The sequence below is a fragment of the Rhipicephalus microplus genome, chromosome 3 (genome assembly GCF_043290135.1).
Source record: "Rhipicephalus microplus isolate Deutch F79 chromosome 3, USDA_Rmic, whole genome shotgun sequence".
In the NCBI taxonomy this organism is placed as follows: Eukaryota; Metazoa; Arthropoda; class Arachnida; order Ixodida; family Ixodidae; genus Rhipicephalus; species Rhipicephalus microplus.
Window position 1 is genome coordinate 8,254,748 of NC_134702.1, and position 23,742 is coordinate 8,278,489.

The 23,742-nt window shown below is 43.7% G+C and overlaps 1 protein-coding gene across 1 annotated transcript; it reads left to right on the forward strand.

Moving 5' to 3' along the window:
• Positions 1-153: 153 nt before the first annotated feature.
• Positions 154-23,185, forward strand: gus (splA/ryanodine receptor domain and SOCS box containing gustavus). Its single transcript, XM_037433594.2, has 6 exons — positions 154-398; positions 4,094-4,307; positions 6,235-6,504; positions 12,468-12,691; positions 14,726-14,928; positions 22,622-23,185. Exons 1-6 carry the CDS (start codon positions 280-282, stop codon positions 22,759-22,761), a joined length of 1,170 nt encoding a protein of 389 aa, XP_037289491.2. The 5' UTR covers positions 154-279; the 3' UTR covers positions 22,762-23,185.
• Positions 23,186-23,742: the final 557 nt, after the last annotated feature.

Genomic DNA, 23,742 nt, shown 5'->3' on the forward strand with positions numbered 1-23,742 from the left:
CCGCTGCGAAAGAAGCCGCCGGAGGTCTGCCAGTGGCGTCGGAAAACCGGCGCCAGGACCCAGGGAGGAACAGCGGCCCGTTTTGGCAGTCCGCGTGCGGCATCGATCGCGGCGCCGCTTGCAGTCGAGGAGACGGTCCCCCGCGCTACTCGTCGTGTTCGTTCCGCTGGCAGCCGCGTTGGCTCCGGAGGGCACCTATGCTTCCGGCGTTATAGTGCGCTGCCCGAGGGGGTCGAGCCGGAGTCGGCGCAGCAGCTAGGCATTGCGTGGTGGTGCGCGATGATGCCTCCGTGCTCCGGGAGGCCTCCTCCACCCCTGGCCCTGGTTTCGCCTTTCGGGCCGTGGCTGCTGCAAGCGGGCCTGGGCTACGTGCCGCTCAGGCGAGAACCGCACTTCCGGTGAGCTACGACTGAGCTTGTGCAGCTGCCTTTAAGCGCGCGTTTCCGACTGAAACTTGCGCGACTGGCGCTATCGGCGAAGCAATCTCTGTTGATAAGTGGCCGACCAATCGGACCAGATTGTGGTGTAATGCGCGCACCGACCATCCCCGGAAGGTGGACGCCTCGGACTGGCACTGCGCCTTATCGTCAAAACTGCCTGCCTCCGTGAACGTGTGACAACTACTAACTGGTGGCGACGCTGTGAATACTGCGTATCGCGCGTAACCGTTCCCTATATCGCCATAATAATAAACCTTGGCTCAGGTTTCGCTCTGAACGCGACCGGCGCGTCACGGTAAATATAGTGACGAGGAGGGGGCGGAGCCCCTTACGAAGGCCTCTGCCGAACCCCTTCCCTTGCCCTGCTGGCATTTTTGTTCATAACGTGCACGTTGATCGAGGCTTCACACATGAAGAGATCGGGCCATAACAGCTGCAATTTTCCTAAAGCTACGTTGGTGTAGCTGGTGAAACATAAAACAAAAATACGCTACAGCGTATGATGGAAAGAGAAAAAATGAAAAAAAAAAACTAGTTTGTGAAGACATGCGCTGTAAAGGTTGTTCGTCCGTCTTCTGAATGCGAAAGGTGGTACGAAATGGGTGCAGTACACATAACAGCTCTTTTGAAGCGCTCTGACGGAGAGATTGATTTGTGGGGTTTAACGTCCCAAAACCACCATATGATTATGAGAGACGCCGTAGTGGAGGGCTCCGGAAATTTCGACCACCTGGGGTTCTTTAACGTGCACCCAAATCTGAGCACACGGGCCTACAACATTTCCGCCTCCATCGGAAATGCAGCCGCCGCAGCCGGGATTTGATCCCGCGACCTGCGGGTCAGTAGCTTAGCCACGAGTACCTTAGCCACTAGACCACCGCGGCGGGGCGCTCTGACGGAGAGACGGCCAGAAAAAAAAAAATACAGTAACAGTAAAAGTGCTATTTATCGGACTTATTTCAATACGCATTTGTCAATAGCTCCGGTTCGTGTATCGCAGCTACACTTTTTTTTCTTTTTGCGCCTCGTCTCGATGGTCAAATTATGGGAAAAGCAAGAACATTATCGTCCCCTCCCTCTGTTGGGACTGGCAGCTCTGCTGTGAGCGACATATCTTTGTGTATCCCTGTACCGGTCATAAAATACATAATTTGTACCCATTATATTAAACCGGCGTTTCAAAACAACAAAAATGTTGTTTTTCTGATTTCTTGCCGTGGTTTTACCACATTTATACGATTTCAACTCCATCGCAAATGTAACTCGAAGGGTGGTTTTTCATTGCGGCTAGGAAGAAAAAAATAGAATTTTGGTATTCCATTGTAACGCAAAGGTCGACTTATATAGCAAACGTCTAGAAAAAAAATCGCCTTACAGTCGAGTAAGTACGGTATCGTGTGTATTTATTATGTGGACATAATTTTGCGGTCTAATAAAACAATAGTGGTGGTCGTAGCTGCCTTGTTGGTGAATGTCCCAGGTAGCGCCCTTGATTTATTAGTTACTGGTCAAAGCAACATTGCCCGTGTTTTTTTTTTTTGTTTTTTTTTTGTACGGGCTCAACCGGCCGTACGTCAAGGAAAATGTTCAATCGATTGAGTGGCGTTGAATCGAAGCGAAATGTATTGCTACAAAGTCTCAGTTTTGATTTCATGATTCGGCGCTTGGGTGCCTCATCTGATCAGCAGCAGGCGATAACCAACGAACGTTGTCGAAGTGAAATTCGTAGGGCATCATAGTTGTTGCACAATGGTGATTCCGGCTTTTGTAGTGTAACTTTAATCTTCCAAACGTCCTACTTGCGTCGTTGTGGTTCAGGAAACATAGACCGACTGCCCTTAGTTATTTTGTTGTACTGTCTGCAGAAGTTCAGGTGGTCGCACCTTATTGGCATCTTGCAGTATGGCGCAGCCTTGGGGTCTGAATCTTTGTTGGAGTTTTTCAGCAGTGCCTATAAATAGTACCGGTTACATGAATTGGAAAACAACTTTGCAAGTTGCTTCTTCCGTACGATGCAGTGACTGAAATGGTACGGTAATCTGGAGATATGATGATAGCGGCCATTAAAGGGATTCAAGGGCCAGACGGCCACGTGCCCTCCAGGACAGACCGTACGGCAGACCAGCAGCCAGAACACCTTCACTTTTGTCAGACTGATTGTAGCGCTTGGGCTTTTTACGGTAGAACATTTGCGAAACCGCCACACGGTTGCGATGTATACGCACTGTTGCCTCCAAGAGTCAGTGCACCGAGAAACGGCTTGCCGTTTCAAATTTCTGTCAAACTGTCCAAATTGCTAGCCGTTCAGGAATGCTTTTCTGGACAAAATAAAATTTCGTGATATTGTCAAATTATGTAATAGCGGCATTTTAAACCAATTAAAGAGCCCGTCTATCACAGCTGACCGATGGCGGGATTTAACAACATGTGGGATATGACAATGACCGGCATAAAACCCGTGGTTCACTCAAACATCACCATCATACCTCGTTGGCCGATCACAATTGTGTACTAGTTGACTGATCGCGTTATACTTCGTACGATTGCCATTCCAGACGTCTGGATGGCTGTTACCCCCTAAGAGCCGCGCTGTTGATCTTTGCGCTCCTAACATTTAGACCGATTCGGGGCGCCGTCCGAACCTGTGTGAGAATTAAGCCGCGGTGGGGAAGCGATTGCAGATTCGGCTCCTTGTTCCGAGGAGAGTGCGCGACGGCTGCGCTGGGAACACTGTTCAGGTGGGGCCCCCGCGAACGAGGTCAATGGCACTCCGGGGAACAACAGCGAAGGAGGGGCTCTCCGCGGTTGCAGTTTCGCGTAACGTACTCTCGTGCTGTGCGTAGCGGGCGCGGAGGGCTTCGAGAGGAGGGGGACCCCCTCGCGTCTGGAGAACGCGCGTCGGGGCGGACAGCAGCTGTTTCCGTGCCGCCGACAGCTGGCCGCTCGGCCGACCGGAAGAGTGCGCGCGCTGCCTGCCTGCCGCTGCTCCGAGCGGGGCCTCCTCCGACCACATAAGGTCTTCTAACTAACGGCCGCCGCGCGGAGTTGACAACTACTCGCGGACGACAGCGCCGGAACCTGTGGCTGTGCTTTTTGCCCGAGAACTACTGCCGTGGCTGGAAGCGCGGCTCGCCTTTTTTAAAGTTACAAGACCTTTGTGCGCGTTCTCTGTGTGCTTGCAAAGGAGAACCAGTCGACGAGGCCCTCGGGAAGCTTTCCGGCGCGCCCTGCCTTCCGCTCCGCGCTGAGGTGTTGCGCAGGCTTTCAAGATGACGCTGCCACTGTAAGTTACGCAGCAGCGTTGATTTAGGCACTCTGATGGCCTGGTGTTACTAGCTATATATCTTGCATGGTCGGGTGGCATCTCCGAGACGTTGCCTCGATTCCGTATTGTTTTTATTATTTACTACTTCTAAAACGCTTGCTTGTCATTCCAGGAGGCACACGTGTAAACATAAGTACGTCATATGAGTGACAGAAAGGAATAATTGCAGGGTGGAGCTGTTCATAACGGAATTACCAAATTGTCTACATTGCTGGTGCTGTGGAGTGAACGCCAACCAGACCAGCCTTGCGATCTTGTGCAGAAACAATGCTGTCATGCCCTATGGCTGATTAGATGGTGCCTGAGAAGTTCCTTTTCGTTGGCCCAGGTGCCTCGCCGCAGCGGTGCCTCCACCACGCGTGCTCCTGTGCTGTGAGGGTCCGCTGGGCCGAGTGGTGCCGTGGCCGCAGCAGCATGGCCCTGCCTGCCCAGCCAAGTCCTTGAGGCTCGGTCCCAGTGCGCTCTGGAGAAGACAGCAGCGCAGGCACCGACACCACCACAGGAGTGCCACCATGGGGCAGAAGGTCACCACCGGCCTCAAGGTTAGACAGTTGGTGCTTTTTTCCTAAAGTGTGCTTTTGGCTTCACTGTGTTGTACAGCGAAAATTGCAGGCAGTCAAAGTAAAGGGGCGGCCCCTCACTACAAGTTGCCCAAACCGAGATTATGGTTCTGGGTCATAAAACAACATCAAGTGAAAATTTAGAAGATCCCTACCCCATGGCGGACATTTGGTAAAAGAGACATTTTTGTATGAGCATCATTTTCAAAGTGAAGAGCAGTGGTTCAACAGGTGATTTTGCTGTAGACAATGTTTCATGAGGGTCTGTACATGATTTTTCTTGTCAAAACATTGGCTCCAGGGTCATTGCGTGTTAATTTCTCATCACATTTAGCATCTTCCTTCCCTTGAGCTTATCTTGCATTCATGTTCGAAGTAACGAGTATGTTTTGGAGAGGGAAGGTGGTCTTGAAAGATCGCATGGCCACTGCCCTCACCGGAAAATTTAAAATGCCTGTTCAACATGGCCCTTGATTTTTAAATTTTTTGGTAGTGTCTGTGGCCTCTATTAGGTTTAACTGAAATAGCCATGACTCGTTGCAGTGATTGAAACATGGTAAATTTTCCACCTATGAATATTTCCAATTTCATAGTTGTGCCAGAATTAGGCTAATAGCACTTAGTAGATGGATTGGTAACTATCCATTTTTGCTAGATCAGTATACTGCTAAGGAAAGTATATGTACTGACAAATTAGCCATAATGGCCACATGCTTAATATTTCATTCTGTAAAACATGTGATGAGTTTCTGTCTAAAAGATGTCAAACCAAATGGAAGTGTTAGTTTAGGTGATTTTCTAATAGTAAGCCTCTAATAGCCGATTTGTGCTAACACTTATATTGGTGTCATTCATTAAGCTCACACTTGTAAAGTGCAGTTGTTGATAACTATATTGTGAATAGTGCTCACCAATTGAAATGGAACTTGAAGATGCCAAGCTTTTACAACTGGCGTGAGCAATTTCAAGAAAGCCTGCCACGTTGCTGAATCTAGTTGCCAAAGGTGACATTAGGCTTGATCTAGATGTATGAGCCAATATTACGCTTATGTGGCATAAGCTGAAGATGATAGAAACAAATGTATGTGCATTGCTCAGCCCTAAACTAACGAGTTTTATCCCGGGAGCACTCTACACTACCCATGAATTCAAAGGTGATATAATATTTTTTAATATAACGACTCGTATGCGTGATCACCCGAGATAACCACATCATGTTGCTACAAATCTGGTCTCTAAAGATAATGTTCACTTTCATCAGCCGTGCATTTGAATAATATTTACACCGACGTGACCCGAACTTAAGACTGTGGAAATGAAAGTATATGCGGTACATAGCCCTATATTGTCCTGGTTCAATCCAGAAGTACTGTACATTGCTAATGTGCAGATGTCACAGCGGAAGAAGAAATTTCCTTGTGATAGTAGGATTTATAACCTGCATCTTGTGGCATAATTGGCCCTGAGCGAGAGATGCAGCGGGTATAGCATAATGTCTGTTACACCTACAGTGACATACGTGCCACCAGCATTGTTTTGGTTTATTCCCTCTTGCTTTCTGTGCTACTAGCACACTTGTGATGGTCCTTTCAACTAACTTTCAATATGTGTAATAAACTGTGCTTTCATATGCAATATATTTCACAAAAGTTTAAAAGAGATGCATCTTTGTTTTACAGATAACCTTTATGCCTGGGAAGCAGAGTTTCTGTTATAATGTGATGTTTCAGCATTGCAGTATAATTTTGAAAGGTTCAGTTGTTTACCGCCGGTTTGCCACAGAAATCCACAAGGAGAGATATTTCTCAGAAAAGCAAACTTGCAATATAGTTATAAATGTCATGATTGCTATGGTTGTTTTCATGGTTTACATGCTTGAGGCCCTCCATGCGAGTTCTGTGTTACGCAGGTGGTTCAGCCCATGGAGGAAGAGAGCCTGGTGGGTCAGCCGTCAGTTGCTCACCCAAGCCGCCCTGGCTGGATCCATGACGTGCGGGAGCCTCAACGGCCGTTGCGACTCGAACTGCTTTTGGACATGCCGCCAGCTAGTCCAGAGTTACAGTGCCGGCACGCCTGGAACCCAGAGGATCGGTCACTAAACATTTTTGTCAAGGAAGATGACCGGCTCACCTTCCACCGACACCCCGTTGCTCAAAGCACGGACTGCATTCGTGGCAAGGTGGGCACACCACAGTGCTTGCCCTCAAATGTGCACAGCGTAGCAACATTTGTGTGTTTGTCTTAGTAATAATTTTGTCGTGACTTACTGTGGCTATACTTGGCAGAGCAACGAATTAGTCACATTTTTATATTCTACTGCTTTCGGTTTAAAATAGCCTGAAAAATGTTAGAACCTGTGGTTGCCCTTTTGTTTCAACACTAGGATTGGCATATTTGGGCAGGTTTATGCATCTGTGTGCAATATGTGGGAAAGTAGGTAGAATAAGAGTCCTTTGAACACTTGCAGAATATGCCACTGCAGTGTTTTTCTTGTTTTCTTGTTAGGCACAACCTAATGAAACCAACAGATAATGAAGCCATAGGTGGGCAACCTCACTCACGAGTCGACTAGGGCTGTGAGTCTGAGTCCGATTGAGTAATGTTATGGTGAGTTTGACTCAGTTTTATTGAAAAAAATTTGAGGAAGCTTGAGTTCGAACAAGCCTGCATGAATAAAATTATGGTGAGTGTGAGGTGGAGTGAGTCTTAGAGGCAAAATTTTTTCAAGAGTGAGACTGAATGAGCTGCACATTTTTTTGCCGACCTATGAATGACGCTAAGGAAGTACGGGGGAAATTATTTGTAGTATGATAATGATGAAATAATAAATGCAAAAGAACTAATGTAAATGAAAAATTAACTTGTTGCAGGTAGGGACCTATGCTACAACCGTCGGATTGTTGGTTTCATTGGGTTTTGTCTGACGAAGAAACAGGCTTTTAATGAACAACCCCGTTCTATGCAAAGTTTTTCCCGTTTTCCACAATGAGAGCGAGGCATACTTGAGCTTTTCCTTAAGGCATAAGTGTGCATATCCCATCCATGAGACCAATGCAACTAATTTGGATGCGATCAAGGAAGCGAGCGCTGGAGGAGATGGGCACCTGGGAATGGAGAAGTGGGGTGTGCTGCTGAGTATTCGTAGTGAGGAAGGTGGCATGTGCTGGCTGATTGGTTGACCCCCTCTGGCAGTTATTAAAGGTCCCATGTTTGTTATGGTGGTGCTATGTTTTTCTGATAAGGCAAAGCGACGAGGACGAAGCAGTAAGACAGGAGTGCAAGGCTGACCACAAGTCGACTAACCCGCAAAAGGCGCAAGCTACTAAAAAATGGCATGAGCTAGGCGTGCTCAAAAGACTTCCGAAAAATGTGCTACTGTAAAATTCCAAATGAACAATCCACCCATGCAAGCGCACCCAGTTTTCACGGCTAATTTAGATTTGCACAGCGTTGCATGAAAATAGCCCTGCTTCGCACCCCAATCATGTACCATGTCTATGCAACACTGGCCAGCTTGAATCCCATTTAGTCCGGTAGCATCACTACGCGCCTGCGTCTGACATGTGTCATCGTACTCCTAACCTAACGTAAGACGCCGGTGACGATTCTGAGGATCCTGCGAGCAAAAGCATCACTCAAGAGCTTTTCTGGTCACAAGACTGTCACATCAGTTTAAAGGGACACTAAAGAGGGCACAATTTCACAATCCCGAAAACATCACTCTTACCGCGACACGACACTTTATAAGCAAGAAAACTCTCCGAAGAAAAATGCAGCTGGAGATGCTACCGTGAGATTTATGCGCCAAACACAGTAAATTTTGAATGCATCTACTGGGTCCTATTTAGCTTCTACTCGATAAAAATGAAGTACATTGTCATCTGTGGGCGCCATAGACTTAACATATGAAATTTCGGAAAATTTCATTGAACCAGTGCTGCGAAAATACGAAAACTCAATTTTGAAATTTGTTACATCACATGTGGAGATTGCAGCACGGAATTTACAAATGAAACTTCAACCTTGATTTTCTTCACTAATAATGAACTAATAATGAACTTATGACAGTGAAAGTATGGCATTAGAGTTCCCCAAGTGCAGCTTATCAATCTAAACCAAGTGATTGTTTTGTATTTAGTTTCGCTTCAAAGGGAGACGTGGTTCTTGAAAGGTGTTCTTTTAATGGTGGAGTGAATGCAGTAAAACTTATTACACTTTTCAGCTTCTTCTGCAGATTCCAAATGTTTGAGTAGATCTTTAATGGCTACATTAGGATAAAAGATATGCTTTTTCAATGTTTTCTGGCACAAATTTACGTTCATAATGCTGAAACAGTGCCACAAGGTAAGACGAATGCACACAAAGAAACGGAAACACAAAACGCAAGAGCCGTTCTAAACTTTTATAAAAATTTTTAGCAACTTCTCAAAACAAAAAAAGAAAGTATGCAGCAAGGTAGCCAGACAGCTGGTCTAGATGATGATGCTATTTTCTCGTGGTGTCGTTTATCAAATTATAATTCTTAATAATCTTAATAACTAGTAAAACTTTTTCAGTCATATTTACATCTATTTACTTTGCATTAAAATTTCAATGAAAACAACCAAATGAGCATTATTGGCGAGATAAGCTGTCTAGCTGTCTTGCCACATACTTTGTTCCTTTTGTTTGACATAGCAATGTTGCCAAAAAGCTCAGTAAGAAATATGCTCTCAAAAACTGCATATCTTTTCCTGTAATGCAGATATTGTCTACTCTAGTTTCAATGGACCGTGATAATCTGGCAATATGAGTCCATTTAATTTGAAGTCCGCAATATCCAGTGATAATCTGGCAATATGAGTCCATTTAATTTGAAGTCCGCAATTTCCAAACTTCACACAGATCGGGGGGGGGGGGGGACGTGCTTGTGTCACAGTGTGATGATCATGTTAATTTCACTCAGCAGTGCTGGGCAGGCTAGTTCTGCTCATACACGTTGGTTGTATTCGACAGCATCGTTACAAAAGACCATCTCCTGCAGCAGTTAATAATAAAAGTATAGCGCAAATTCTAATTTATCAGCAAGTGCCATTACAATAGGTGCTGCGGCATTATGTGGCCCCTGCACAGCTAGAAAGCTTCACCCAATAATGAAGCGTTCCTATCAGACTCTTTCAACCACTTATCTTGATCAGCTCAAAATAAATTCTTTGTTATTTGTGCAGACGAAATGGCACATCTGCTTATAAATGGGCCGGCCTAATGGCCACTGAGAGCTGTTTCTATCATGCAGCTTCCATGGCTCCCTGGACGGCACTGAGTTGATCTGAGAGTTTTAAACTGAGCAGCACCAAAGCCCCTCTTACATTAATATTTTAATTTGATGCTGGAACTGACCTGCTTGGAGCCCTGAAAAGTCTTACGTTTGAAACTTTAGTCGCCATGCCTAACAGTGTTACTGCAATGAGTAATGCACTTTTCATGCAAAGTATTAACAAAAACTTTATTTAGATTTAGCTCATAAAGAAATTTGTGATAAAAGACTGACGAAGCTTCCTTGAGCAATGATGCAATAACTTTGTGCTGCATTTGAGTCCGTTGCAACACTTGAACGATTTGAGTGACCAACGCGCTCTCAGACGGCTTGGCTGGAAGCCACCAATGTTGCCAGCCACAATTGAAAATTACCTTAGCTCACAGAGCGTGGCAGGGTCAAGTCTTTTGTCATCGTGCATCAACACGGCAAGGTACACTTTAGTGCCTAAATTCGAAGAAAAAAAAAGAATTACGCTCATATTGTCCTGTGTAGTCGATAATCCTTTGTATCACAGTCGATTAAAAGCGAACTTGACTGAAATAATTCAATATACAGATCAAACTCAGACTGAATAATAGTCCGTTATATCCGAAAGTTTGTTGTATACGGGCCCCTTATAAGTGTAGACTGTAATAAATATCTGTTCACAGAATATGAATCTGCGGAAAAAAAACGAATAAGTGTATTTATTTCATTCAGTTAACCGAACTAATGAATTTTCTTTTTTCAAGACTTGCATCTACCCTTGGTACAGATCTAGTGGTGGCCACTAGGGGTGCGACAGTAAAAGAAAGGCCAGCCAGCAAAGTGAGGCTTTAATTAAGCGAAGATTGTGTTTTTTCTTCGCTCATACATTGTAGCCAAAAGAGTTGCTCTTTCTAGACAACATCTGCATATTATTGTGTTGTCACAATCATATGAATAAAGCTTGAAACTTTGAGAATGTTTTTGTAAGAAAGATGAGGCAGATGCAAAAAGTAAATCTCAAATTCAGCTGGTGGCGTAGTGTGCCAGCAGGCGACTGGCATAGGTCTTTTTTTCGCTGTTTAAATTGTCTTTAGTTGGCCCAACAGGCCTCAAATTAAAAAAAAAAAACAGAAGTGGCTGTGATGAATGATACAGAGAATAAAATATCAGTGGCATTAATAATAATGAATGACATCCTAAGCTCTAGGTCAAGAGCTCTTATTTCCTGAACTTGCAATGGCATGCATTTCATTCCAGCAATGGTGACGAATTATTTTTATGTAACAGACAATATTCTAGGGCGTGAGCTCGCATTTTCTGGTAATCTAGCTATTTGAAACAGATACATCCGCAGATGATAACTGTTGATGAAGTGATTTCTCGACAGCAACCGTTGTCGTTTTCAGGCCTCGAGAACCTTGTTGGTTTTCTTGTGTATCATTTGAATGACGAAACCCAGTTTTATAAGACGATTTTGGTTGCCAACATCCCCCATGAAAAATGCGTAGATTAATCTGTCCCCCTGATTCTCTTTTTCACTTTCAATTGTATTCAGTGCCATATTTCCTTGGCCAACCAGTGTGCCTGATAGGATTGTAACCGCGATATTTCTTTGAAGAAAATTAAACCATGTAAATGCTTAAGTCGAGATATAACACATAATTTTCACATTTGAGAGTTCAAAAGACATTTTAAAAGATAGTTGTCACAAAAATGTTCTTTTTTTGTTGTTACAATGAGTGGCTTGTGGCCTATTTTTCTCGGCTGGGAACACCACTTGCTCACGATGGCTTTCGAGGTTGTTTCCGTGGTTTTTAAACTGTCACTGGTCGTGACTACCGATTCGTAATATATGCTGCCAGGCCGTCGAACAGACGAAAAATGTCATTAAACTTTAGGTGTGGCTTCTCTCTTGGCAACGATACGGTGTCATCGTTTACTGTGAAACGGTGCACATAGATGATGCCCGATAAGTCAAATTGCTTCGCACACACACCCGCATACTTTAAATCAGTGCTGAAGTCGTTCGTTTCTTGCCACGTTATGGCTGACCTTGAGTTTCCAAACTTTTCACGAACACTTGGCTTGCAAAAACCTTTTCAGTAGTGCCTTTAAACGGCACCTTGGTATGCAGCACCTGAACGGCGTCATCACGTGAATGCACATTTTTGTGCCATGCCTGAACTTGGCCCTTATCCAAAAACCAATCGTTGATACGAAGTAAACTCACAAACTTTCGGCTCGCATTTGTTCTATGTGCTGTCTCTGTGGAATCAAACCAGAGGGGTGAAGGATTGTGGCCTTTAAACGACAGTGGCACCATGGCACGGAAGCTTTCCATGCCATATCAAGCTCCCCCTAGTGTGACGGTGAAGTTTCCTGATCAGAAAGAGTAGTAAAGGACTGTGGCATGGCCTTTGAGATCTGTATTCCAAGATGTACATGTTCCGACGTGGTCATCAAAAGTAAGGCCTCTGAGATCTGTGTCTGTTGCTTAGCTCTTTCGCATCGACTCGTCATCGGAAGTGCTTTCATGACATGTGTGCACGTCTGTGCCACAATCTGCTAGTGTGTGAAAACTGGCTTTGTAAGTAAACGCCCTGCAGAAGATTACTGCATGCAGTTAAAATTTTAATGAGCTAGTGGTGCAATATTTTTTGAAATCAGTGGGAAAATAAGATTTTTGATGATATAGAAGTGAATGTGGCGATGAAATTCTTTTAACTAGTTCTGCTTCTACTGCTGTCCGCATTTTGATATACTGGCTCAGCTGCTTTCTGTTTGTTGTGTGAGAAAGAATTCGAAGACATACATACGTGCTGAGGTGGTCCCTCAGTACTTGAAGGTTGGCCACAGTGTTGTTATTTGTTGTGCAGGTGGGTTACACACGAGGGCTTCATGTGTGGGAAGTCCGTTGGAGTACGCGACAGCGGGGCACACATGCTGTGGTGGGTGTGGCCACACGGGATGCTCCACTTCACTCGGTTGGCTACCAGTCCTTGGTGGGCAGCAACCGTGAGTCCTGGGGATGGGACCTGGGCCGAAACAAGCTATACCACGACGTTAAAAACAACCCCGCTGTCACTTACCCTGGGGACTGGTGAGTATGCCCCGTCTGTTTCAACGGTGTCGTTTGAATGCAACAAGCTGTATAAACTCAAGCATGATTACACCGTAGGCAGGATGCAGTCTGAGTATCTCCATTGTGGAGACTGCTTCTGTGCGTATAGTGGATCCGCGTTTTTTGCCTCTGTGCTTCACTTGTTCCTGCCCTTTATGCTGTTAAACCTGTTTGAATTGATGAGCCAACCTGTGTAAGTTGAACTTTCTTTCCTGAAGTTTCAATTTTGTGAGTTTAAGTGAATGGCTTTCCAGTAAACCATTAAATAAAATTTTATAGAATGTTTTCATATGAAGCAAGAGAGTTGATTGCAAGATATCTTTCTTATGTCAATAAGCTGGTGGGGCTCTTCTTATCTTGTTGTGTATAATGCACTGCAAAGATCTGTCTCTGCTATGTGGCAGCCAAAATTTCTTTTGTGCATACTCTGCCCAAGAGCTGTTCCTTGCCAAGAAAGAGGAGATGCAAGGGGCCAGTTAAACAGACCAATAGTGGGAACCTCTGGCCTGTTTAGAGATGGGCAAGCAGCGGGAGCTTTAGGGCCTCGCTGCTATACAGGCACCCATAAAGGGAAGGAAGAACGGAGGTGACAAACTTGCAACTTCGGTTTGCAGGAAGGTTGCAAGTCAACTCATAAAAAGGCAGCCCCCTATGGCTGGGGAGTGTACCGTATTTACTCGCTTAATTTGTGCACCTCTAATATTTTGTCAGTTTTATGGGAAAAAATATATATTTATTTGCATATCTTGCCTCCCCGACCCGCGCAAGCGCACACCAAGACTTAGGGCTTTTGGATTCCTTGGACGGGCGCATCGGGCGCGTGCCCCGCCAATCGGGCGACGCAGTCAAACGGGCTGCTTGTGCGAAGGCCTTTTTCGGAGGCACGGATTTGTTTTCTGCCTCTGTGTTCTGAGCAATTCCCTCAAGCTAGGTCCTCTAGAATACCGTGCAAGAACACTCGAACCTGTTGAGGGGTCGCTGAAACTGCTCGAGCGTTTGCGGCCTTCTATTTCTCTATCTCTACCGCCGTGAGAAAGCTTGCTTGCGTCATGGCACAGACAACTTTTGGCACCGTTCCCCTCGTTCTCTGCGTCCGCACTGCAACGCACTTTTGGTTGGTTCTGGAAGTTTAGGTTTCACCATGTGTCCGTAACGTTTTTACTGTTCTCTTCAGATGGGATACAGTAATTATATATACAGCAAAATTCAATGTTGTTGTTATAGAGTTTGCTGAAGAAAGCGGGAGTGAAGTTCTTCAACGTGTGATGATCGGTGAGATCAGTACAGTACGGGAGAAAGCAAAAGAGTGTGCGCTTGCTGATGGAAGTTTTCTGTTGCTGAAGAAGGCCATTATGTGCAAATGATTAGGTCCTTCATTATCGCTGTGTCACGAGACCTAGTTCCTCTCAGTATTGTCAAGAATAGCTTCAAGAAAGTGGGACATACGAACGCGCTGGACAGAACTGAGGGCGATGCACTTTGGGAGGGCGGTGACAGCAGCTGCTACAATGATTCTCAATTGGACCTCTCAATTATTAATTCCATGCGTGACTGAATCTAACTAGCTAAAGTATCTTAAATGATCAAGTACACTTTGTTCATGCTCCAAATTATTTTCTTTTCTTGAATGTAAAACTGCGTGCGTTAGGTCAATTGCACCTTATTTCCTATGCATTCTCGAAATCCCCGTGTAATTTGCACACCACCTTCTTGGAGCCCCAAAATTTCAAAAGAAAGTGCACAAGTCATGTGAGTAAATACAGTATTTTAATACCAACTCACCTTCTAACTGCACACTGTGGGGATTGTATTCAGCCAACACGATCTCTACGAATTAAGAAGTGCCCATACTTTAAAATCTCGCTGCAGAGCAAAGAATCAAGGCAGTTTAAGCTTATTGAGAGTCTTTTGACCACAGCATCTCACACATTGTATGTGCCTAAAAAAATCCGCTCTCTTGCCGTTTTCATGGTGCTCAAGCTTGCAGTTCTGTTTCTTTATGCATCAACGAAGCCGTCCAGCGGACGAGATCTTCTTAGTACCGGATGCATTCTTGGTTGTTCTGGACATGGACGAAGGCACGTTGGCCTTTGTGGTTGAAGGCCGATACCTGGGTGTGGCATTTCGGGGTCTGCGGGGCAAGAAGCTCTACCCTGTGGTCAGTGCAGTCTGGGGCCACTGTGAAATCACCATGAAGTACATTGGTGGACTTGACCGTAAGTACTGTTTTATGGCTGATTTTTATGGGTAGCCTTGTTGTGGTGTAGCAAATTTTTATTTGTTGATCATAAATCTGTAGGACCCATAACATAGAATTTTCTATCATAATCTGTGCTATGTGGTTAGTCTGTGTGCACTCTCAAACAGGTTGGCAAAATTTTAGTGTACTGGGTCCTGCACGAAATCTATAATGGAATATTTTTTAATAACATGCAAGCAGCCCCGAGAGTCGAGCAACATGGGTGCATTCGCAAACCTTGACATGACAAGCTGCTTGCTTTTCAAGCATCCGCATTTTGGCAAACAATTTTGTTCTGTGCTTAGCTGCTCGTGTAGTTAAGCTCTTTATGGTAAACTTTCTTCGGCTTGGCATAGAAATTGCGCACTTTGCTGTGGCTGAAATTTTGGCGGAAGACTATGGGGGGAGGGGGCTGTGGTCCATGTCGCGTATTAAGGACACGAGTCCTAGACCAAGCACTTCACGTTTACTCCATTGCGTGTGGTTAACCTCCTTTTCCCTTCCTTCTATGTCCTTCTCCTTGTTGCGTCCTATCCACAATCATCAGCAACATATTTCCAAGCACCAAGGCAGTTGATTCTCGCTGACTTTCTTTCTGAACGGGTCAGTTGATTGCTTGTCCAAAGGCCTGTCGCAGAATACACATGTGTGCACTACTGCTCTTCACCGAAATTACAGCTATTGTAGCACTCGACATGCCCTGTAGCTACGTACATATAAGCACGTAGCCTGTTCACACACAAGCGCTATCACCAGCATGCAGCCAATGCATTTCATGAACAGGCCCATCGCGCACAGATTGATGTAATAGCAGGTATGACCACTTCTGTCAGACCCTATGCTGCACTGGGAGACGCTCATCGTAGAGCATGTGGCAGGGAAGGTCCTCTCTTGTAAATTCTTTGCAGTCAGAAGAGGCAGTTAATTGCAGAAAGTATATGTTGTGTCTCCGAGCAAAAAGTGCGATCGTGTCAGGGCTACTGTCAAGGTGCACAAGTTCGCTGTTGACTGCTTGAGCTCACAGGAGCGAGGCCCTTGGCGTTCTTTTGCGCTTGAGTGAGTGTCTCATTGCATTTTTGTCGATCGAATGACGCTCTGACCTGCCTCCCCACCAAGAAGATCCATCACCCTCGAACTTCATCTCAACGACTAGCTGACATTAGCATACAGCAATGTTATGTTTTCTTGTAAAATTTGGCTGAACTCCTCAAATCACCGGCACTGCGCTATGCTTGTCATTTGCAAAAGCCAGCCAACCAGGGATCACGTATTCATTGTAACACCTATCATAAAAACCGAAATATATATAGGTCGACCCCCGAAACTTTGAATCTCTAAAGAAGAAATATTTAAAAATCGCGAAGTATCGCGGTGCACCCTTGTCTTGGTTAATGCTGACATAACCAGCTGCACTGTGGTGACATTTCTTTTTATTTGGAGACTAATCTTATGTAGTTAAGCACCAGAACGGCACAAAGTGCTGCCACTCGAACTCGTCTGAACTTGAGTGTGACGACGGCTGTTTTTCACCTGTAACATCCCAGAGTGCATCGTCCTTTGTTCCATTCAATGCGTTACTGATGCAGCATTTGTGGAAAGACGGAAGTACGCTGCCGTAGCAAAAAGCTCTTCTGCTTCATAAATCAGCGCACCCATAATGTTTATTTCTTGAATTGCACCCTCGTGAGCCCAGAGTCGCACGCTATCTCGAGAGCTTTCATGCGGATGCACTTCGCTGTTACGAGTAACGACCTTGCACACAGCTCCCGGACGAATTCGGTGCGTAGTGTTTCGCGTTCAAGGCGCACTACAGTTCGTCCACAAAACATGTTTTTTTGTTGTTGTTGTTGTTGGTGCAGGATGTGATGCACTGGGGCTTTTGGCTCCTTCAGTATCGGACGCTTTTCTCCAATGCACCCAATTCTCGTTGCGCAGCCAGGTTGCCAAGCGCTTCAGCATGCTCACTTTTTTCTTAAAGCCTACCGTAAACCGCCTTCGACTAGCACTCATTTCTGAAGAAAATAGAAAAAGAAAAAAAGACTGACAGCAGATAACCGAGGCAAATCGGCATTGCTAGAACACTGTAGGCCTTGCCTAGACTTGCCCAACGGCAACACTGCTGATGCTCAAGATGGCAATGGAGGCTTTCGACTTCATCTGCCCATTGTTGCGAGACATTGACATTTTTTTTCTGCCAATGATTGGTATATAAGACGAAAGTCGGCTTTTTGTTGTGTTTTTTGTTTGACCTATATTCCGGTTTTTACAATATTTGTTCGAAATGTTTCTGGGCACTGCCACTCTGCTCTATTGACATGGTTGCGTAAGAGAGCTGGAATTTTGTTTTCTATGCTTTAAGATTTGACTCTGTAATTGAAATAAACATTCAAGCTAGAGCACTGCACAAACTAATTTTTCCAGCACGGGCCCTGCCCGGCCCGAAAACTCCATGCTCTGGGCCGCCTAAGCCCAGCCTGGTGTTTTTAAATGTGGCCTGTACCCCGCCTAGGTACAGGCCCCAGGGACTGCACGACCAGGGACCCAGAGACGAGCGCAGTCACTGCAGAAACTAAAAGCGCGGCAGTGGGTTGCCTTGTCGCCGATGGCTGAAGGCCTCGGTGCGAACACTGAAGCGAATGTGGCTGTCTGTGGCTCGTGGTTGTGGCTGTGGGCTTGCCGCTTGCGGCAGTGACAATGAAGGAGAATGAGATCTGTGGCAGAAAGAAAAAAGTGCCGACTATGTCGGGAAAGAAAAGGTTGAAAGTAAAGACGAAACCAACTTTGAACAAGGCTAACACCCGTGGGGAAGGTCACTTCACAAGTTCAGGCATATTCTATTGCTTCATCACGTGCCTGCTAAACAAAGAACAAACATCATAGCGGGGTTCTGCTTGCGAACAAAAAAAGCGGACTTTGCTCTCAAATCTCGTAGGGCAAGGCTCAGAACTACAGTGGACTCTCAGTAAACGGAAACTGAAGGACCGGAAATATACTGAGAGGTCAACATGGGTGCAGAATACAAGCTCAAAACCAACCATTTCAGAGGCGGCGGTTCCGTTTAACCAGTAGTTCTGTTTAACAGATTTTCACTTACTGAGAGTTTACTGTACTTCATTACGACTCTCAAAGAAACCATCAACTTCCATTTTCGTAAATGATCACTTGACAACAAGCGGCTTTTTGTGCAGGTGCTAGAAGTGAAGAAGTCTAAAGGATAGAAATTCCTGTAGACTGATAACTGTACTATCAAGGCCAGGAAGTCATTTGTGTGCATTGCATATCCAGTGATTTGTCAGTCTTCAAGTAATTAATACATCTCATTTTTTTTTTCTTGCATTAGCGCCTAAATCATCATGGGTGAATAGTTTTTTTTCTCTCGACAAAGCGAAGGCTCTGTTCAAGAAACAACCCTCATTATCCTTACAGCATTTAAACTTGCACAGTATTCGTAAGCATCGTGATAATCTCATCACTCTTGTGAGTATTTTAGATGATGCCTTTTTTGTATGTCTATCTGAAACGCGGCTATCATCCCAAGACGGGAATTTGTATGGGCTTTCTAGTTACACTTCCGAATATTGTCATCATGAAGGTTATCGTAATGGTGGCTCAGCCATTTTGGTGAAATTAGCACAGTCATATAAACACGTCATGATCTTTTTTTCGTCATTGTCTCTGTGAATCAGTATGAAGTCGAGAGTATCAACCTGCAGCTGCCTTCGAAATGTAACATCATAGTTGCATGCATTTATCGTTCCCCTCATTATCTCAAATCCAGTTTTGTAGAGAACTTGAGCAGTTGCTTAACATACTAGTTGATGAAAACAAGGATATTGTTATATGTTGTTATTTATCCTAATAGTCACTCTTACACCGAGTACGTGGGCACTTATCTGAGCTGTATTCTGTCATCACTAATTTCCATTCCAACTAGATGTGAAATTGGTGGGGCCAATACTTTAATTCTAGTTTGGCTACAGATCGTAGCACAGCCAGAATAGTGGAATATGCCGCAACACACCATTACCCTACATTTTTTGCATAGGTCCTTTAACACGTCCTCAACCTGAAAAATATGTCAGGGCATTCTTTGATTCTATGAAATTCATTGATATTGTTACGTGAGTAACGAGACAAAGTATTGCGAATATATTCGAAAAATATATTTGCAAGAGCGGTTGCAGCACTGGCCAGTCTGGCTCCGAGCTCGAGCAGCCAGCGAGCCTCATCTTCCTCGTCGGGCGCACACGCGCATTCGCACTATGGTTTGTGGCAGCCTACAGGTAGCAATATGATTCGTGCAATCGACTGGGGTAATGTGCTTGAAGAACGATGTGGCCATAAAGCTTTTGAATGTTTTTTTGCAAAAATAACAGAATGTTCCGATTCATGCACAAGTACCACAGCTATGGCACGATGCTTCAGTTCCCCAAGAAAGCCGTGGATTAGTGACTCTTTATTGCTCTCTATTAAAAAAAGAGGTACTCTTGTAAGAAACTTAAAGCCTAGCCATTCAATAATACCTTGCGATGGCATTTCAACACGTATTTGAATATATTAACTTCCACGTTAAAAGAGGCCAAGCGTAAATAGTATGAAAATAAAATACGAAAGAACATAAGTGATGCCAGGCAAAATTGGCAAGTAATTAAGGAATTCCTGAACATCACTACAGCTAAGAATAATATATTGTGTGTAAACTACATTTCTGCTAGTATTACTGACCCTCAAGATATTGCTAATGTTTTCAGTGATCATTCGAGTATTACAGGCACTAATCAGAATAATTCGATGTCACTTAGTCTTCTGCGATGTTCACATGCCTTTTACTTATTCCCAACAACACTGCAAAGGGTATGCAATATCATCAAATCTCTTAAAACAACCGGTCCAGGTCTTGATCTTAGCATCCATCAAGCATTGAGCTTGTGTTTGAAGAAATCTCATCTGCGTTAGCACATGTAATAAACAAATTATTTCAAGATGGGATCTTTCCCAATTGCCTCATAATACGCAAAGTTATTCCAGTGCTTAAAAAGTTACCAAAAGTGCATGAGTAATTATCGTTTTATCTGCTTATTGTCTAAGGTGATCGAAAAGCTAATATACAATCGTCTGAGTAAATATATGCCAAAGTTAATATTTTAACACGTGATCAATTTGGTTTTCGTGAGAATTCGTCTACTCAACTGGCATTTATTGCTTTTAATGAAAGCGATAAATTAGCCATCGACCAAGGCCTTTTAGTTGGTGCTCTCTTTATTGATTTCACCAAGGCATTTGACTACGTAGACCATGGCATTTTTTTAGGCAAACTTGAATCATATGGCATTTCTGGGCTGTCCTTAGAAATTATTCTTGACTATTTAACACACCGATCATACAGAGTACAAATTGATGGTGTCCTCTTTTCATCAAAAATTATAAATATTGGTGTTGCCGCAAAATCAATACTTGGCCCACTTTTATTTCTCATATTCATCAATTATTTGCCCCAAATATTAACACATGCAAACTGTCTTTTTTAAGTTGACGACACCACCATTTTCAGATCCAAAAGATGTTCTTGTGCACTTCAGGATAAACTTAACGGGGATATAGCAAATGTACATTCATGGTGTCTAAAAAGTAAGCTAATAATTTATCCATCTAAGAAAACATTTTTGATATTCAATTCCTAAAACATTTTGCCCAATCATTCTATTGCAGTTTCTTTAAATAATGATGTAATTTCCACATCATAGCCTACTAAACTTCTTGGTGTTTTTTAGATGAGAATTTAAAGTTTCAGTGCCATGCTCAACCTTGGTATTCACATTGTCGTAAAAATTCGTTCTTACTCTCATCAAAACATTCTCATGTAGTTATAGTATGCATTCATACACAGTAACATCTCGTATTGCCTTTCACCTTGGGATAATACATATTCCGCATATTTTTGTCACCTATAAGTTTTGTAAAAGCAGGCGTTACGATTAATTACATTTCAACCGCATATATCTTCCTCTGCTCCTATATTCAGTTTCCTTAATGTCTTGCCTCTACGCATGAAATTCAATCATAAGGTGGTACTACTAATGTTTCGTCTTATGAATACCGACCTCAATATTCCGAGCTTTGCTTGATCCAACCTCATTAATAGCTATACAAAATTTTCAAGACAGCTTAATCTACTTCTTAAAATTAAAACTAAATATGGTAGATTTACCATTGCATTTTCAGGCATTTCACTTGGGAACTCATTACCATTGGATATTAGGTCATGTTTATTCTTATCATTTAAAAAAAAGAACTAAGGATCATCTAATTTTTGTTAGGAGGTCCGCCCAGAGATTTCACTTCTGGACCTCAGACTATATATATGCCTACCTTGTATATTTTTAAATAAGTAAATAAAATAAATAAAAGCTTCAGTAGATTTCATTTCAGTAGGCGTCAGCTATTCAGTCGACTATACAAGTTGAACAACAAGTTCAAACAACACACCAAACAGTCTGCACATGCCATTGTATACTGATGAGAACCGGGTCCCATACGGGCTGGACTCAGGCCCGACCCAAGCCTGACGGGCCCAAGCCCGGCCTGGACCTGATCCGACAATGCCTTATCCGGCCTGGGCCCGTGCACTGCTCTAATTCCTGCTTTTCTCTTTTCTTTGGCTGTGGCGCTTGGGTATGCAGGACTAGGCTGGAAGTATGTGTGGTTATTTTGGCTGTTGAAACATCACAACCTAAACTTTACAAAATTTACGATACATAAAGCTTTCTGATGTAAATCTTATTGAGGTTTGGCAGCATAAGATTGCAACATAGTGAAGAACGTAAATTTGTCTTCAGACAGTTTGCAGGTGACTGGTTACCAGAGAATTATAGGTTGCTGGCAACGCTGGTAGCAAGACGCGATGATGCAGAGCTTAACAAGGGACACCTATAATTTACACAGCATTTGTGTTATCAGGGCTCTTGTTTTGTCTGTGTCATTTTTTACTGTTATTCATGACTGATATACCGTAACACATGCAGTTTCAACATCCTGTATAAGATAGAAGTAGGGCAGACGAAGTCTTTATTGTAAGTTCCTCATATATTTGACTCCTGCTGGTTGATGTTATTGTTATCCAAAACCTTTGTAAATAAGAATGGGTGCAAAAATGAAAGGCATATCACAATAGCTCTTTTTTGGGAAATACCTGGAACAAAATCACACGAAGTGAGGGCAAAGCTTTCTTATGGAGCAAACAAAATTTCACAATAAAATATGGAAAATTTCCTGTCATATAAAGCTTGAAGCCAAGATGACCCGTTCATCTTACAATCTCCCTTAATAGAGTCCACTGGCAGCTGAATTTTCACTTGTGACTTTTATGCTTTGATAAGTAGGTCTGTGTCTGATAACTTGAAGGTTTAATTTCAAATGGTCAGTGTTAGTGTCCTTTCAAAATGCCATCCTGGATTATGAGGAAGTGATGTTTTGTTTCTGAGCAGTTCAATTAGATCATGTGCACTCAAACATTACAGCAAGGTTCAGCATGCAGGCCATGTTGAATACTGTAGTTTTTCTCAGGCAAAAGCTGAAAACACGTAGTGCTCTTAGAAAAGCAATTTGATGAGCCATTGCTGCAAGGGATGTCCTGGCGACAAGATTCCAGTTGTGTGCGTGTGTTATTGCAGCGGAGCCACTTCCCCTGAAGGACATCTGTCGGCGAGTGATACGGCAGCGTGTTGGCAAGACCCGCTTGTCGCGGGTGCACGAACTGAACCTTCCAACGGCTCTGAAGGCATACTTGCTGTATCAAGACAGGACCAGTTAATGACCGCCAGCCCTGTGTCACACGGGCTGCCTGAGTGTTCAACTGCCGAGCCCAATCCTCACGCCAGTCTCACGCCACGGGTCTGCCTCAGGAATCCTACTCATGAGCAAAGCACAGGGTGGATTTGTGCCATATTCATTCTGATGTAAGGCAGGTACATTGCTCTCTTTTGAGGCTCATCGCCTTCTCAAAAAGCTTGATCGCCCGTATTTCTGGTGAGATTGGAACTGTGCATTGATCTTCATGCATGGCTTCCCACACAACTCTAAATAGTCTACAAAGAAAGCTTTTGAGTTAGGTATTTCTGGTGATATTGGAACTGTGCATTGGTCTTGATACATGGCTTCTCACACAACTTTAAATAGTCTACAAAGAAAGCTTTTGAGTTTTTTTTTGTTTTTCAAGTCAACTTTATCATTGTTCTGGTAGACTGTCTAAATTTTAGTTGTGGTCATTCCAATTTTTTGTTGTTGTACTAGAAAAAACTTTCAATACCTGAGCATTCACGAAAGATTAGCGTTGCTGCGACCTTTCTAGAAGGAATTCGAGCTGTTGCTAGGCCTTTTGGGAGTTACTAGAATGAAGTGCTCGCTTGAACACACAGAAACTGAAGAATTTTGTTTAATGCACCATCTAGAGTGATTTGTTATTTCAGTGTGTGTTCTTGAGCATTACCATTTTGTGAACATGTTCATTGTCATTATTAGCAAATGGCTTATTTCACTATGTTGGCATTCCAGTCCATAAAATTGAGGAGCGCTTGAAACTGTGCGAGTTGTGATAGGCAGTTGCTTCATGAAGAACAGGCAGCAAATAATTCTGGCCAAACACAGATTTTAAGGAGTCCCTAGTATGGTTTGTGTCATGATGAATTGTAAATAATGTTATATTTATGCAGTCTATTTATTTATTTGATATACCCTCTTAAATACTGTTTTTTTGCCATGCAAATACTGTAATGTAACGTAAATCGCATTTTAT